The 18,970-nt window shown below is 37.9% G+C and overlaps 1 protein-coding gene across 1 annotated transcript in view; it reads left to right on the plus strand.

Annotated features, from left to right (window-relative positions):
* The window catches only part of MACROD2 (mono-ADP ribosylhydrolase 2), a 1,298,181-nt gene that overhangs the window by 1,208,587 nt on the left and 70,624 nt on the right, over positions 1 to 18,970 (plus strand). Inside the window, exon 10 of the mRNA XM_032419411.1 lies at positions 14,247 to 14,324. Coding sequence (XP_032275302.1) covers positions 14,247 to 14,324 — 78 coding nt within the window. The remainder of the gene's footprint in view (positions 1 to 14,246; positions 14,325 to 18,970) is intronic.

Below are 18,970 nucleotides of genomic sequence, written 5' to 3' on the forward strand. Positions count from 1 at the left end.
AAGAATAAACTTCAGCTTGAGACTTTTTGAAAACAAAACAAAACAAAAAGTAAAAGTCTTTCATTTCTGTGGGGTTTTTTTCTCCTTATGCCATAAGTCAGATCTGTATTAAGAAAATCACACACACTATGATATCAGCTCATCCCACAGGCAAAAAGTGAGTGGTAAATACTTAGGGTTTTTTTTTTTTTCCACATTTCTGTTTTCAAGGACAATAGTATGTATTAGATTGTCTGCTATATTTTATATTTTTTAAGATTTTTTTATTTATTTTAAAGAGAGAGAGCACATGAGTGAACAAGTGGGGGAAGATGGAGGGAGAAGGAGAGAGAGAATCCTCAAGCAGACTCTCTGCTGAGCATGGAGCCCCACATGGGACTCAATCCCAGGATCCTGAGATCACAACCCAAGCCGAAATCAAGAGTCAGATGCTCAACTGATTGAGCCACCCAGGCTCTGCTATATTCTAAAGACAGTAATGCCTAGGTCTAAATGATAATATGTTTGGATTTTTGCCTGCTATTTTACAGCCGACTCACTCTATAATTTTTATTCATTCTTTATATCCTTCCTTATTCCAGAATCATACTTAAAGCGGTTCCCTCAAAACTGCCACCTGTCCTGAACAACAGGATCTTTACGTATGCTAATAAATGAGCAGGTTTGCAATAGAGGCTCAAACAGAACTCTGATTCATGAGTTTGCTTATTGGTTTTCCTATTGGCAGTTATTATATTTGGTCTTGGAATTCACATAGTTGTGTTATACAGACAGCTAGTTTTAGTGAGTCTAAGGTCAAGTGTATATATTTGAACCCTCTATGAGTCAGCTAACCTATATAGGTAAAAAATTAATGGTCATATTAATATATTGTACTTGAATATCATCTCATTACGTAAGTCAAGTAAAAGGTGACTGCTCCTAAGGCCTACTGCCATTACCAGACAAACCAAAATAAACAGATTACAGCCCACTCTGTCTTGAATTCCTGTAATACCTTCATGTTTCCCTCAAAGTAAAATGCAAACACCTAACTGTAACCTGCAGGGTGCACCATTGTAAACTCCCCTTGTTGCTCCATTCTTACCTCACAGAACCTTCTCTCCCCTCACTGGGCTTCATGCTCACCGTGGCCTTCCCTGGTCATCTTTTTAGGTGGAACCCTCCTCCACTAAACCTTTTTCCCAGCCCCCTCTTATCACTTCATAACATCTACTGCTATCTGTAACTATGTAAACCTCTTTTTCTTTTGCATACTTGTCCTTTGTCCATCTCCCTCCACTGTAACTTAAATTTCATGGGGGAAAGGACAGTGTATGTGTTGTTGATCATTTTATCCCTGATTAGTACACAGTCTGACCTAGAGAAAGTACCAAGTACCAATTAAAAGGTATGGGTGTTGGGGTACTTGGGTGGCTCAGTCTGTTGGGCATCTGACTCTTGATTTCCACTCAGGTCATGGTCACAGGGTCATGGCATTGAGCCCTGTGTGGGCTTCTGCACTCAGCATGGAGTCTGCTTGTCCCTCTCCCTCTCCCTCTGCTCCCCCCCCACCCCCTCTCAAATGAATGGATAAAATCTTAAAAAAAAAAATAAAGGTTTAAAATGTATGGGTGTTTTTATGGCCATGAACAGATATTTATTGGGTTTTAACTTTGTAAGACTCTGCAATATAAAGAAGAAAATATGGTTCTTGCCCTTTAAGTTACAGTCTGGATAGAAAAAGGAGATATGTAGGTGTTAGTTACATAGCCAATATCAGCAAGAACAATAATAGTAGCAGCTAATATTTATCTAACCCTTTTTATACACTAGATGCTATTCTAAGAACTTTACATGTTTTCACTCATTCCACTCTCATCCATGATATAAATGCAATTATCATCGCACTGTACAGACAAGGAAAGAGAAGCATGGTGCCAGGAGGTAAGTGGTCTGAGGCCACATAGGTAGCATGTAAGACAGCTAACCAACCAGATAAAGCATGACAAGCACCAAGGAAGGATTACACTGAAACATATTAGAGGAGCTGGGAGTCAAGGAGCATCTCTAGCCTGGGATTATCTATGAAATGAGGGTAGAGAATATGACCCATCTGAGCTGGGATCTGAAAGATGCACAAAGGTAATAAAGTAGAGAGAAGCTATTCTCATTGAGAAGAGCATCCATGAAAGGGTGGAAGTAGGACATCAGACAACCTGTTTTCAGTACGATGAATAGATCCACTTGGCTTCATGATGGATCCATCTATCCACTCATTAATTAGTTGCTAAATTAGAGCCCTGAAGGCCAGACTAAGAAGTTTGGGTCAAATCAATATAAAGCAAAAATTTTCAACTATTAAATATTGTTGGGGTGTAAATAGTTTTTTAGTGTGGTGGTGGTTACAAATTTATCATTCTCTTTCTTCCTCTAATTCCTTCTCAGAACATCCTCTCTGATTATACCTAATTAGACTCTTCTTCTCCTCATCTACCCCTATTAGCATTTGCAGGTGCTTCTCTATAAGCCCAATTAGATTCTCTAGTTTCTGATGGACCATCCTTTGGCAAGATGCGATTTCCCATCTTCATAACTCTAGCCTTCAAATAAACATGTCTTTAATTATTTGTGTAACTAAAGCTAATACCAAGTTCTCTAGAACAGCACTGTCCCATAGAGATAAATATGAGCCACAAATGAGAGCCACATATGTAATTTTAAATTTTCTAATAGCCACATTAAGGAATGAAAAAGGAAGAGGTAAAAATTGTTTTAATAATATATTTTATTGGGGTGCCTGAGAGGCTCAGTTGATTAAGCATCTGCCTTTAGCTCAGGTCATGATCTCAGGGTGCTGGGATTGAGCCCCACTACGGGCTCTCTGCTCAGCGTGGAGTCTGCTTGTCCCTCTCCCTCTGATCCTCCCCTCCCCTGCTTGTGTGCTCTCTCTCTCTCTCTCAAATAAATAAATATCTTTTAAAAAATTACTAAAAAATAATATATTTATTTAACAACTATATCCAAAATATAATAATTTCATCATGAAGTCTATATAAAAATTATTGATGATATATTTACATTCTTTTTTTTTTTTTGCCCTGAGTCTGTAAAACTCAGTTGCATATTTTCCACTTACAGAACGTGTCGTTCAGACTTGCCACATTGCAAGGACTCACTGGCCACACGTGGCTGGTGGCTAATGTATTGGACAGTATCTAGAATTAGCTTGAGAGGAAATATGTTGTAGTGATGGTTTATCACTTTTAGTCTTGAAGCTTGATTCTTTAGGAGCTCTTGCCTGCAGGATTTGATACAAGCAGCAGCGATATGACCTGAGCCTTTCTTGACACTTGGGCAGGTTTTGTTTTTTTTTTTTCTTTCTGGGTATATGTGAAGCTGCAAGGAGGTTCAGATTTTTAGCGGTAAGATCCGGTATATCCACTGTTAACAAGGAGATGCTCTGAAGTGGCTCTCACATCTTCACATGTTGATATGAATCTCACAGACTCAGCCCCTCTTGGAGCTGTGTCCTTCCTCACCACATATGAGGTGCTTGCTCTCCCTGCAATGGAAAATCTGTGGGCAGCCCATATGAGGATACTTATTTTAAAAATCCCACTCTAAATGCAAGTTGACTTAGATACAGAAGAGAAGTGCACACAGATGGGGCTTTGGTTAACAAATTCAATATATTTTAGTGGTGGTTCTGAAAGAGCGGTCCCTGGAGCAGCAGGATCAGCATCACCTGGGATGTTCTTAGAAATGCCATCTCTCAGGCCTTACCCGAGAGCTACTCCATCAGGTGCTCTGGGAGAGGGACCCAGCAGCCTGTGTGTTAAAAATCCCTCCAGGGGATCCCAGGGCATGCTAATACTTAAGAACCACTGTAGTAAGGAAATAATAAGTTGAAGGCAAAGTATGGGGAAGCAGTGAATATTTGATGTTTGAAAAGAGAAAAAAAAAAAACATTATTTTTCACTCTACCAATAAGATTCACCGCAGGATCTATTGACTTGACCAGCTTTCATAGCCCAATTAAAATTCACTTTCCCAAGCAACCATATGAATGAATTTCACCAACGTAATACGGAGCAAAGGAAACCAGAGAAGAGCATGTATTGTATACCATTCCATTTTATATAAAGTCTGAAAACAGGGACAACTAATACATGCTGTCAAAGTCAGAGTGGTAATTTTTGGAGGGGAGGGGAATGGCTGAAAGGGGAGATGAGCAGAGCTGCCAGGATACTGGATATGTTGTGTTTCTTGAGCTGGTGCTGGTTACACAAGGATGTTCAATTTGTGATAATGCATCAAGCTATATACTTCATGAATTTTGCACTTTTCTTTATGTATATTTATCTTCAATGAAAAGCTGAGAATTCCAGGGTTTTTTCCCTCAAAAATCATGAGCACATCTTTTCAGGAAGTGTTCAGTAATGGAAATGGCATACACTGTAATTCAGCAGCCCCCGAACCCCGCCCCCCCCGCCGCCCCGTGGCAACCTCCTCAACAACAAATAGAGATTTCCCCTTAAAGTGACCTGTTTAGTACTAGTCTGAGCCAGAGGACAAACATAAGCTGCCCAGAGGCTCTCCTGCATCCTCCATTTCATTAAGGTCCTTCCCCCACTCTTGGTTTCTGCTCAGTGTCATCCTTTTCTTATTCTCAGTTGACATCAGACCCTTTCATTATTTTTTTAGAGATTTATTTATTTGAGAAAGATAGAGTAGGGGGAGGAGCAGAGGGAAAGAATCTCAAGCAGACTCCCTGCTGAGCGCAGAGCCCAACACAGGGCTCAATCTCATGACCCTGAGATCATGACCTGAGCCAAAAACAAGAGTCAGACGCTTAACCGACTGAGCACCACAGGTGCCCCCAGACCCATCTGATTATTAAGTCATTACAGCAAAATGGCCTCAAGGAGGATCTTTCCAAGAAGAACTGCATTTTTAAAAAGTTCCCAAAGAAAGAAGTTTCAAGTCCCCAAAAAATGACATGCTTCTGTGGGAACGATGAGTGACAGAGTAGTTATTTTGGAACAGGTCCCCTTACATCTCACAACACAGACAGCCATCAGGCCACCAGCTGCAGCTACTCACTTGGTCACCACACTCAGATATGTTTTCCTTACCAGTGATGTAGGGAACAGAAGAGTAGTGTGGGCATAGCAGAGGGACAGGGGATGCGATGCTGGCCTGGATAGGATGCAGGGTTCCAGACAGACGTACTACCAACCTAAAGTTGGCGCTGATTCTGTTTGCAGTGGGGCTTTATCAGGTAAGGCCGCAAAACAGGATGTGAGCACAAATGTGTGTTGGAGGATTATTCAGTCCTTACATTGTAGATCTTTTTGGTCTATAACAAGGAAGCTACTTCTCATTTTTTCCCACCAATATGAGAACATCAGAGATGGTTGGTTATTAAACTGTTCTCACTATCATTTTTAGAAACTTATCACTCTAGTTCTGTACTATAAGCAGAACTGATAATCTGCCAGTACACTCTGGGACTGCTGCAGAGACTTTTAAAATACCAATGTATTTCCATGGCGTTTGGCAAACGGTGACTTAACTCTCCTCTTTGCAAGTAAATCTCACTGCCATGCTGTCATCTGGGACCCACCAGCAGGCTCCAGGACCGCGATATGTCCATCCTGATTAGCTGAGTCCAATGCCAGTTATTGTTCTAGATATCACCCCAGATTCCCTTATCACGACTTTCTCCATGCTGTCCAAACAGTGACTCTTTGATACAGTTGAAGGATCAATGAAAATGAACTCCAGAGAATTGAGATGGGGAAAGGGAACCTTACATGTAGGGAAGATTCCATTTCCACATCCCTGTTCAGATTTTGTTCTGAGATGCAGCAGGGATATCAACCTGAATAGCTCACATTCAAAAGTTAGGGGCCCCTGTTTGGCTCAGTCAGTGGAGTGTGCAACTCTTGATCTGCGGGTTGTAGGTTCGAGTTCCACGTTGGGTGCAGCGACTACTTAAAAATAAAATCTTAGAAAAAAAAAAGTTAAATAAGTCATCCAAATACACATGTGCAGAAATGCACATGTCAGTGTTATGGAGGGAATGCTTGTGTCTTCACCAAACACAAATGTCCTGTGGGGAGCCCCAACCCCCAGTGTGATGGTATTTGGAGATGGGGTCTTTGGGAGGTAATTAGGTTTAGAGTAGGTCCCCAGGGTGGAGCCCTCATGATAGAATTAGTGGACTTATTAAGAGGGAGAAAGAGAGATCTCAATCTCTGAGTTTCCATTTGCACACACACTGATCCCTGCGGGGACACAGCAAGAAGGCAGCCTGCTGCAAAGCAGAAGGAGTACCCCCATCTGAGACGAAATCAGCAGTAGCTTGGTTTTGGACTTCTAGCCTCCAGAGCTAGGAACAAACAAATTTCTGTTGTTTAGGCCACTTAGTCTATGGCGTTTTGTTATGGCAGCCCAAGCAGATTAATATAGTCGGTCATTACATTAGAAAAATCTATTAAAATGATTTCTAGAACTCAGTGAAATCTAGTGTAAAATGGTAGTGGATTAAAGTAAATTATTTTATTATTATTTCTTCCTGGAAATAAAAAAAAAAAACACTTTTGAGTTAATCCTTAGTATACTTCCCAAGATCCTCATAAAATCACATTTTGAGATATTTTGTTTTAACACGTTTTTCTGTTTATGAGGCAAAACATTGCCTTCATCATACAAATGCCTTTATACACCCCATTTCCTGTAATACCAGATGTCACCTGATTTTTCCCCCACCAGGGTCATATCAGAAAATGAAATTTACTGAACTTGTTTTATTCTGCATGACCACGCTGTTCCCCTCTTTAACTTTCTCTAAGTTTCTTGGTTCAGTATTTTTCAATCTGTGTACAAGGTTCATGAGGGTGCTGTACATATGAAATGCCTAAAAAGGTGAGTGTTTTAAAAAAATGGATCTAAAAGAATGTCATACTTCTAACCGTAGTGTTTGTAAAAGGCACTTTAGAAACATTTGAAGTATCTGCACACATTAAAATTAGACAATGAACTTGCAAGAACTACAAAGGAAGTGAAGCCCAGCTTTCACAAGCTCTGCAGAAGGGACACTGAGATTACTGCTGTTGGGAGGAAAGTCAGCGAGGAAGGAAGCCACTTCAGCAGCCCCAAGAACTGGGTCCTCTGGGGGCAACAGCAGCTCAAGCAGTTCCTCCAGAGACTCAGCAACTCCTCAAACAGCTGTCCACTCAAGGAGCATCCAAAACTTACTACCTTCTTTCCCTCTTTCTACTCTTCTAAAGCCACCAGGTGACTCATTATGCTCCTTTGTTCTACCCCATCGGGAGCTTGTGTTTCCTCCCTTCTCTTCCATTGAATCTCTGCCTTTAAACCACTCTAGGCTTTGAAACTTTGTCTATTTGACCATCAAATGCTCTAAGACTAAAGGATTCCGAAGGAACTAATGGATTCCTCTCAGCATAATCCAATACTAATTCTCTCCTCATAGGTGGAGTTGTCCTATCAGCCACCCTAAGGTCTGTTGGCCAACCCACAGATGACTGCCCAGAGCCAATCCCTCATCAGTCATCTGTGGCCCAGCTTTTAAGATTATATGGTGCCAAACATAGCAACCTCTTTTCCCAACTTTACCTAATCAGGTGGCAGGCACTTTCCCTGACATTCCTTAATTAAAGGCAGCACGGCACAAGACGGCTGTAAATCAAAATGAGGTAAACATTCACATTTTTGCTGCTGAGTAGTAGAAGACAGGTTAGTGACTAGCTTGGCTGTCTCTGGAGTCTCCAAAAGCAAAATTCTCAGACAAGGGGAACTGGGGCTCTATTTCTCTAAGAAGTATAGAGCACATTCAGAATTGTCTCCCAAAGAGGTGAGGAAACAGATTGTATTTCCTAAATCCTTTGGGGAGTTTCTAGTTGGGCATTAGCTGCTGGGTACTTCTGGTTCATCCAAGGAAAAATGCCCTCAGTCAGAGTCTCAGAAAGGAACCCATCTCCTGGAACCATCTGCTGCGATCTCAGGAGTAGCCCAGTGGGATATTGGTGGGGCATTGTCTACTACAAGTCTCTCTATAGAGAGATCCAAACTCTCTATACCTCAGAGGTGGGAGCGGGCTGGGAAGAGGTAAGAGAAAGAAGAGTGGAATGAATCCAGCATTGGGACACCCAGTATCACAACAACATAGGATTATTTAGAATGGCAGGAAATTGGATTAATTTGAACGTCCAATAATAGATGCAATGGTAAAATAGCTTGTGGCAGATCCACAAAGTGAACCACTCTGCAGCCATTCATATTATAGAACTGTACTCAATAGCACAGCGGAACATTGAATAAAAAAAAAAAAACTGAAAAAAGTAAGCACATCCATTTTCATTTGGATGGGTTTGTGGATCCTTCTAGATATGAGGAGCAAATAGGTGCTAAGGAGAAATCATCCAGGTCTTTGAAGTTCACATAAAATGGTAACTCCCACAAAAGGTCCAAATGCTTATCTTAGTCTCTAAACATGTCCCTTTACATCACTTGGGAAACAAGACTGGAAAAAAGACTGTTCCAACAGGGTGAGTTTTGACTCAGTCCATAGGAATATAGGAAATCCCTCTGGCTCTCAGCAATGTTGGGTCCCTGGCATCCCAGGCACTCTCCAAGCATCTGGCTAAAACGAACGTGTGCCCAGAAGTTGAAGCATTTATGAATCTGGAGATAGACTGTGTCTACTGCCTCAACTTCTCCACAAAATAAAGTAACTGAGAAGTAGTGGCCAGGCTGTGATTCTGCCCAGAGTTAGGGTCCAGAAAGCCCTCATCATTTCTCCTACAGGGAATGTCCCCTCAAAGACTTTTCATTATCAGATTGAATTAAAAAGCGTAAATAAAACACTCCCTGATTTATAGACAAACATTTTAATAGAATTCTAAGTCAGTTTCCACCTAGAACCATAGCTACTTTTCATGCCTGTGGTTTGGTCAGATTAAAAAAAAAAAAAAAGGATGTCAAGAAATCCTGCTGTGCAAGGTTTAGCAAGAGAGAGGGAGGCAAGATCAGAAAGGAATCAGAAGGATGGAGGTCAAGGATAGCAGGTCACAGACAACTGGAAACAAGAGCAGATTTGCCTTTGTTTACATTGCCAAGGGGGAAAAATTAACTTGATGGAAAAGGGTAATTAAGCATTTCTTTTTCCATCATGGTCCAGCCTGGCCTCATATCCAGCTGTTCTATTAGACATTGTGATGATTCCTCGTCGGGTCACAGAGTTAACGATGGCCAGTGTGGCACCGACGTCACTTCCCCCACAGTTAACCTTTATTTTATGAATAGACAGTAAAAATCTCAGAGTGAGAAGAGTCCAGCTCAGGTAGGCAGGTAATGAGGGAAGCCTGAATGTTTATAGAGAGATGTTGTCAGAACAAAGAGTAATTTGAACAAATCAGCAGATTAGCCTTGAAAGGTACTTAGATTATCTGGCTCAACACCTTCAATTCCTAGGTGTAGAAACCGAGATCATGTAAGGTGAATGGGTTTTCCTAGAATTATGAAGCTTGTTGTTGTAAATCTAGAATCACAACCCCAAGCCAGTGTCCATCCGTCATGACTGATCCTCTTATTTGCTTGTATTTTCAACAACAACCGCAGAAAAATAATACCTGCACTATAGGAATTAGCTGGTTTATACAAGTTACTGTTTGGAATCTGGCATATGTTTTCTAATAGAAACAAAGTTAGTGGTACATGATGGTAGTTTTCCCAGCCCTGCCTCAGAGACTGTTAGTACTCACATTCCATAACTCTGGGAATGATTGGTCCCCTTTTAATGGGGGTTAATGATTGCATAATGAAGACAAATGACCATAGCTTAGTCTGGCCTCCCAATACTCAGGGCGATGTCCTGTCCTACAGACCTGGTTACTCTTCAGGTAAATATAGACCAGCCTTGTATGTCCAGCTGCACTGGGATGGAGCATAGCTGAGATCATTGCCATCTGAATGCTCTGGGAATGTATTGCAGTATACATTTTCTCCTATATAAAGGAATAGTCATTGCAAAGCTTCAATGAGACCATAATCGGCTGTGGAGACGCTAGTTTATTGTGGATAAACACACTGTTCAGATGGAGGAAAAACTACTTTATTCTAATTGCTTCACATAATAAACCAGCGATTCAAATGAGCAGACCAGGATAAATGTTTTGCTTGGTATAATCAAATCAGTTTACACGCTACAGAGCAAGTATTTCAGGCATAACATTTATTTTGTTCAGACCCCTTGGAACTTTTACACCAAAATGACCTCCTACCGCAACTCTAAACAGTAGTCAGGGATTACCTTTCTTACTAGGTGGATTTTGTACATCTCCTGACTTGAAAATGTTTTCAAAGACAGTTAATCATCCATTCAGTTTTATACTTCATAGTCATTTCAAATTTTGGTGCAAAATGTTGTTTACCAGCTGGATTGTCCTCTTCATTTATTAAACACATCTGTATATGTTTTTGGCTCTTCCCTCAAGTCAAATCTACCTTAAGAATTCAAGAAGTGCCGTCATTGATGAGTTCATGGAGTGGGCATCAAATTCTGTAGCTGATTCTCAATTATAATCCTAAAAACCTGTTGTAAAATGGCAGTGTCACTGGCATTAAGATAAAAATTTCCCTAGGTATCTTTAATCTTGTCAGGATCATGGGTCCCTGTGAAAATATGATGGAAACTACCTCCTAGAAAAGTGAACATGACAATATATGTACACCTTTTACATATTGATTTATACCTCGAGAGTATATTTAGGGGTTAAGAACTTTTGTTGTAAGGAGGCATTTTCAAAAGAGATAGCACCTATTTTGATTTACAGTTTAGATGTTTATTAAAAATGCAATAGTTTCATCACTTACCATCACATCTTCAATCTATATTAAAAATGCCCTGCTTTTTAGAATTTCTGTTTTATGTTTTTTAAAATTTTGATCTATTTTAACTATTCTTTTAAACCTTTTTCAACTTTCTAAATGAGGAAGTTTTTTTAATATAGGAAAGTATTTCTTTTTTATTCTTGTTAATCTTAAAAGATAATCTATCTTTAGAACTTTGGCTCAAACATTCTACTTAATATTTGCATTTGAAAAAATTTTCTAATAGAACATTGACCTTAAAGATTTTGAAAGTCACAATCTACATATAAATTTAATTCCAATTCTCTGCTATTAAAATAACATTGACCGAATCTCAGAATTAGGTGATAACTCCTTTACATTTTTTGAACATTACCAAATGATAATTTTTAGAATTAAATAAAATACGAATCCAAGGGTGCTGCAAGAATTTAGTATATACAACTCCATTTTTCACAGTAGTTTATAGAACTTACATAGAAATAATAAGCTCTCTTAGTGACCATATATAGTCAATATGTTTTCTTTCTTATTGTGAATAATGATTTTATATACATATACAGTGCAACTTTCATCACCTCCTAGTCAGAAAAGCTCCACTGTCATTTCAAACCCGCAACTAAGTCTAACACAATAGGATCTATGGTTTAAAACATTCAGGACCATATCCAGTCTTGCCAAAATTCATGCGACTAGGGATTCAAAGAGCCCTTTGAAAAGAGAAACTTCAGTGGAAACAATCTCATAGCCGCGTGGTCATGCGTGGATGCTGTCATGAGCTCACAGCTTTTATCCTGCTTTGTTGCTGTATGTGGAGGTGGGACCATTTCAAATACAAAACAAAAGTAACTTGTGGGTTTTGTGATGGGTCAGGTTGATAGGAAATCCTTGCCATCACATAAAGATAAGTACTTGTGTCCACATGAATATACTCAAACATTATATTTCTAGGATATATAGTCTTTTGTAGATTTTCTTTCTAAAATTAGGACACATTCTTAAATTAATAATGTGTTACAGTTCCTTTGGTAGCATGTTTTCTTCCTACCTACACAAAATAATAGTGAAAATAACAATTGATGGTGTCTTAGATTCAATGAAACATATTATGTATAGATTAGAGCACATAAGATCAGAAGTCACCTTAGCAATGTTAAAACAACTCTCCAAGGAAATTGAAATTGAAGGGTCAATTAATTTTCTAGAGAGACAGATTTTGGTGACAGTCCAGAGATTAATTTTTCAAATCTTTCACCCATCTTATGTGACTCATTAGACCATAAACCCATAAACTCAATGTAAATCGCTTCTTGAAAGACATTTCTTATGTAATATTTGATGCATAAAACATAATGTTTATGTAAATTATAAAGCATAATGAATTGTTGTTGAGTGTAAATGAACACATTTTAACTACATGCAAAATCTTGGATAATCTTAAAACATTAATGTTGAGAGAAATGAGTATTGCCCAAGCCTACATTTCAAATGATGCCATTTTCTATAAATAAGTAAAATTTTCAAAATTAAAATTGAGCCTGATTCATATAGTACCTTTTTAAAATCATTGTTCACTTTCAGTGTTAATGTGGAAAAAAGTATTCAAGGATTTTTTTTTAAATCCACATGTTAGAACCAAAATTAAAAAGGCATGTTTTAATGGGAATCGGTTTAAAACAATTTGACTAGAGTGAGAGAACAGTTTGGAAAATGTGTCTATGCTCAGTTTTGCTTCCAAATTTGGACTTTGAAACTTATTGTCAGTCTCAGAAAGAAATAAGAAGCTGTGCAGATAATTAAACATTTGCCTTGGGGGAATTATTTGCAGTTAATTAAAATCATACACTTTGGGTGTATACTTGCTTCACTGGTTATTAAATTTGAATCATATGTTAACTACCCAGGTTTCTCACTTGTCCATCAAATGTTGCTTGTGGCATGTTCAAGAAACAAACTTTCTCATAATATTCCAAACTGCGTTGTTTAAAACGATCTCCTAATGTGGGGAGGGAGAGAGGGAAAAGGAATAAGGAAACAAAGAAAGAAAGAATGATTTGAGACTCTGTCTGATTCAGTTCTGTTCGGAGTTACAACTCAATGGAGGCACGTGAACTCAGTAGAGAACCCATTCGTAAGTAATAGGAGTCTCAGTCTGCCATCTCCAGTTTGCTCCATGGCCATATGCATACAAGATTACCTCATGGCTTTTAGATATCTTCAGATTACCACTCTCTTAGCTGCATGAAAAATATCCCCTAGGGGCACCTGGTGGCTCAGTGGTTAAGCTTCTGCCTTCGTCTGCCTTCAGCTCAGGTCACGATCCCAGGGTCCTGGGATCGAGTCCCACATTGGGCTCCCTGCTCGGTTGGAAGCCTGCTTCTCCCTCTCCCACTCCCCCTGCTTGTGTTCCTGCTCTTGCTATCTCTCTCTCTCTCTGTCAAATAAATAAATAAAATCTTAAAAAAAAAAAAAAAAGAAAAGAAAAGAAAAATATCCCCTAGATTGTAACCTCTGTGAGGGCAGAGTCAATTACTATTGACTCCCCAGCCTCAATAAGTGTCTGGCGTAGAGTTGGCCCTTAATAAATGCTTTTGGAATGAATGAAAGGCCCATTTTCTGTCTTCACACTGACCCACCCACATGCTTTTTCCGATGGCTTTCTAAAGAGCCTACAGAGAGGCCTCAAACATCCAACAAGGAATCCTGTGTAGTCTTGTAAGAGTCCATAGTCACTGAAACCTATTTGGCTATGTTATTTCCTGCAAGTATATCGTATAACAAAAAAACATGAACTTATGCTGATTTCACATTTAAATATGCTATACAAGGGAGAGGATGAAATTGCACAGAACAGAATATTTGCATTCCCCTTTGCTATTGTTCTATTTGTAGTGTTCCTCAGGATGATGAACTTAATTACAACTGGATTTCAAAGCTCTACATCTGGCTTTTTCCAGGACTCAAGGCTCCCATATATGAACAATTGCAGTAATGGAAGCATTAAGAACATTAACATTGATATTCCTTTAATCTCCTCTATTTTGCCTTCCTTTCATATCCTTTTGCACAATTCTCCAAAGACTTTCACTAATGCATAAAGTCTGCTTATATTTTCTTCTTTGTTGCAAAAAGATGACCCAAACAAATTTCTATCCTCTAAGGAGGATAAACTTTGTACAAGACCTCTTCTGTAGTACTTTAGGAATAACTTATTTATTGATGAAAATATTTAAGTATTCTAAGGGTATTTTTTAAAAATAATAAATTCCATGCTCCAAAGATAGATATATCATGACAGTGCTGGAAGCTGCTCTGTTTCCCAGTTAAAAATGCTGACTAGACGTTTTTCTTATTTGTTGTGGCAGATTCTGCAAAGGACGACCATATTACAAAAGACAATGAAGTGACAGATCATTCTGTGTGTGACCAAGATCATCCTAATGGTAAGTTGTGAGGTCTTTTTTCATTTATTTTTTCTGCTGAGAAATATTACATTTAAAAAAACAGATTTTAGTTTTTCTGGGAAAAAATGGAATCTGGTAATATTTTATTAGCTATGAATATCAAGTGATTGGTAGCTGCCAAGTTTAAAAGGGAAATTTGCTCTCCACAATCCTCATCACTTGCTATTCTTGTACCAGGCTGACTTTATTTATTTTTGTTACCTGCCTAAACCCTACAAGCATTGGGTTTGCAACTACAGAAATGAAGATATGCTAACCATGAAAGAAATGTGACACATATAGACAATAGATCTAGGTGATTAAATCTACATATCCTGGGAATACCAAGAAGAGAGACTAGAACAAACAGAAATGAAACAATCTTTAGAAAAATAACAGAAAAATAGTTTTCCTAATGTAAACCAATTCCTCCACCCAAAACACAAGAGTACACGTATTTATAGACAAAGGCATTGAAAACTCAAATAGGAACAGAAATCTACAAAGCCTCATAGAATTTCTGAAGATCACTGATAAAGAAAGGCTTATAAAGCATATAGGAAAATCAAAATCAGGTTACAATCAAAATCAGGTTACAAACAAAATCACCAAAATCAGATGAGCCTTAGCTTGCTTTCTTCTTCCACAATTCTAAATACTAGATGAAATGGAGTAACATTTCCATTGCTCTAAAGGACACATTTTCTATATTTAGTGAAGTTATTACTCATGCATGAAGTCAGGAGTAGTATTTTCTCAGGGATATATAGATTAAGAAAATATGCCACTCAAATATCCCTCCTGAATAAACTAACAGAAATCCTGTGCAAAAACAATAAATATAGAAAGGAAGGAAAAAGCCAAGACTGAGAAAGGCACACTTGGAAAGTAGTATGTGATAAGAGACTCATTAAATGTATGAAAATGTTGAAATAATTGCTTCAAAATTTGTATCAGAATATCTTAATTAAATGTGTCCTTTTATCTCTCAAAATTATAGTATATGTTGTTTTAAAATGAGAAAGAAAAAGGAGAGACTTCTTTCAGGAATGAAAGTCTAAATAACTTAGACCATTACTCTCCTTGAAGATAACTAGAAAAACTACACCAAAAACAAAAACAAAAAATTATAGAGTCTGTTTAAAGGCGTCAGAGAGCTAACAAGATAGTGAAGAATTGTCAGGCTAGGTTCTGGGAGAAAATAGATATCCAGAGATGTAAATTCAGAACTTGAAGTTGTTTTTATCTTAAGTCATTTGCTAATTCTACAAAAGGTATTCAGAGTCCCATTGCTGGAAAGGGCAAGTGACCATGGTAAACCCCCTGCTTTTTGTGTCGAAACCTTAAAGATATGCATCCTACCAGAAAGAATGAACCAGTTTTCTGAAAGACGGCTGCCCAGCTCTGAATCATCTCAATCCTCAAATTAAATTAAGATCAACCCAGATTGCTAGTCCCTACTGGCACCTGAGAAAAACAAATGTAAAACATTTACTAGATTAAAAAAGAGGGTTGTAGGTTTCAAACCATTTACAAAAACGAGTTTTTAAACTTAATTTCCAGCATGTCCAACACACACATACAGAAAAAGAGCCAGAAAAAATGAAACAAGGTAACATAAAAAATAGTCAAGAGAAACAGGCCATTTGGGCTGAAAATATTAGAGTTATAAACATAAAGTATAAAATAATTTTGCTGACTGTTATAGGGGGATAAAGACAAGATTGAAAAATTTAGCTGAGAACTAGAAATTCAAAACAAAATAACACAAAAGAAAAAAGAAAAGAAAGGGGCTCTTGGGTGGCTCAGTCAGGTAAGTGTCTGCCTTTGGCTCAGGTCATGATCTCAGGGTCCTGGGATCGAGTCCCGTGTCAGGCTCCCTGCTCAGCAGAGAGTCTGCTTCTCCCTCTCCCTCTGCCCCTCTGCACACACTCATGCTGTCTCTCTTTCTCTCAAATAAATAAATAAAATCTTAAAAAAAGAAAATCTAGAAGTGAAAGATGCCATAACTGAAATGAAGAATTCAGTGAATAGATTCATGGTTTGACTGTATATTAGAAACAGATGAAAGAGAATTTGTGCACTAGAAGTTAGGTCGTAAGAACATATCCAAAATAAAAATAGTAGAGAAAAAAAAAAAAAAGGATGGCAAACACTAAAGAAAGGGAACAAATATAGAAGATAAAATTTATAAAGTCTATCACAAATGTAATTGGAGTCCCAGACAGAAAGGAGAGAGGGAATTGGGCAAAAACAGTATTTCAGGAAATTATGCTGAGAAATGTCCTACATTGATGAAGGATATCAGCCCATGTGTTCCAAAAGCCCTTTGAACTCCAACAAAATAAATGCACAAGTAGGCCCATCATTGTACAACTGCTGAAAATCAAAGATAAACAGAACATCTAAAAAGCAATTTTTAAACAAACAGACTGATAGCTGACTTTTAATATATACAATGGAAATAATAAGACAATACAGCAGAATAGCTGCCAACCAAGAATTCTAAACTCAAGGAAAATGTGTGTTTCAAGAATAAGTTAATCAAGGATATTTCTGGCCAAGAAAAAGAAAAGAAAAGTTCACCAACAGAGAATTTTGGTGTTCTTCAGGTAGGAGGGTATTGATCCCAGATAGAAGGACAAAGATGAAGGAAAAGAATTAAAAGCAAGGTAAATGGTAATTATTCAGTAAGTCTAAATGAATACTGATGATACCAATTCTTGACAAGAAGCAGGAAACTATGACCTATAAGAGAAGAGAAATCAGTTAATATAAATCAATTCAGAAATGGTACAGATAGTGTAATTAATATGAAAGGCCATATTAAAAGTTATAATTTTATTCCATATTTTCTGAAAGCTAAAAGAGAGATTGTCCATGTTAATTAGAGACATTAAAGATATAAAATGACCCAAATTGAATTTCTAGAGGTGAAAAACGGAATTCTGAGATGAAAATTACACTTGATGGGCATAATGGCAGATTGGGCATAATGGCAGATTAGTCACTGCAGAAGAAAAGATTGGTGAATTTGAAGATGTAGCAATAGAAACTATCCAAATTGAAACACAGAGAGAATAAATGATTGAAAACAATGAAAAGATCATCAGTGAGCTATGGAAGAACTTTAAAGGTAATTCAAAGTCCAGTATACATAAATTGAAATCTCTGAAAGCAACGCATGGGAAGGCAAGACAGAAAAAATATTTGAAGTAAAAATAACTTTGATGAAAACTGTGAACCCATATATCCAAGAAGTTCTATGACCCAAAGCACAAGAAACATAAATGAAATTATAACTAAGCACATCATTATCAACTTGCTCAACACCAGTGATAAACAGAAAAATTTCAAAAACAATCAGAGGGAAAAGACAAGGTACATACAGAGGAATAGATATGGAGAGGAAGCAGAAGTCTCATTGGAAACTACAAACTAAAATTACAGGCTCAAACATGGATGACTCTCACAAGCATAACATTAAAGAAAGTACAGAAGTGTATATATTGTACAGTCTCATTTATATCAAGTTAGAAAAGTAGAAAAAGATAATGATACTATTTAGAAAGAAATGACTGAGTTGGGATAATGATAAAGAAAATCTAGGTAGTGATTACTCTGAGTTAAGGTGCTGATTAAATTTTGGTGATTAGGGATGATATTCTGATTGGCCCATGAGCTGGGCTTCTGGACTGGATGGATATCTAGTTTCTGCAACTATAAGGATATGTAGTTTTTCTAATTGCTTTTGGTTATTTAACTGAACTCTCTGTATTGTTTGTGTACTTTCCTATATTTTGTTGCATTTTTAGAGAATAGTTAAAAGAGGAAGGAAGAAAGGGAGAAAAGGAGTGAGAGAAAAGGAAGGAAGTATCAATGTCAGAGTTTATAAAGCAAAGATTATGGTGGGGAGAAGGGAGAGTTGCACAAAATGCTGATTTCAGTAAAGGTAGTCAAAAACTGAAAATCCTGCTCTGCTATAGATTCTGACAATATGAGTTAGGGTTAAGAATACCTTTGAAAAAAATTGGTGATAATCACAAATAGAATTAAATCACAATAGAATTAAAGGAAGAGATCTTACTCTCTCAATTTCCTGGTATGTTTCATACCACACATGAGTATATTCAATAATGCAAATAAAAAAAATAAATAGCAGTGTAAAAAAAGCACAATATATCAAATAAGATAACAGAAACACAGGCAAGTGGTTATGACAGGAAATGTAATTAGGTTAATTTATTAAGTGTAAAAGTCAGTTGGGTTGAATTAATTTAAAAAAAAAATAGGGGCGCCTGGGTGGCTCAGTCGGTTAAGCATCTGCCTTTAGCTCAGGTCATGATTTCGGGGTCCTGGGATCAAAACCTGCATTGGGCTCCCTGCTCAGCAGGGAGTCTGCTTCTCTCTCTCCCTCTGCCTCTCCCTCCTGGCTTATGTTCTCTCTCTCTTGATTAGTCACTCTCTCTCTCAAATAAATAAATAAAATCTTTTTTAAAATTTTTGAAAAATATAAAGTAAGGGGGTGCCTGGGTGGCTCAGTCAGTTAGGCGTCTGCCTTTGGCTCAGGTCATGATCCCAGGGTCCTGGCATCGAGTCCTGCATCGGGCTACCTGCTCAGCAGGAAGCCTGCTTCTCCCTCTCCC

This window comes from Phoca vitulina, unplaced genomic scaffold, assembly GCF_004348235.1.
Source record: "Phoca vitulina isolate PV1807 unplaced genomic scaffold, GSC_HSeal_1.0 scaffold22, whole genome shotgun sequence".
Taxonomy (NCBI): domain Eukaryota; kingdom Metazoa; phylum Chordata; class Mammalia; order Carnivora; family Phocidae; genus Phoca; species Phoca vitulina.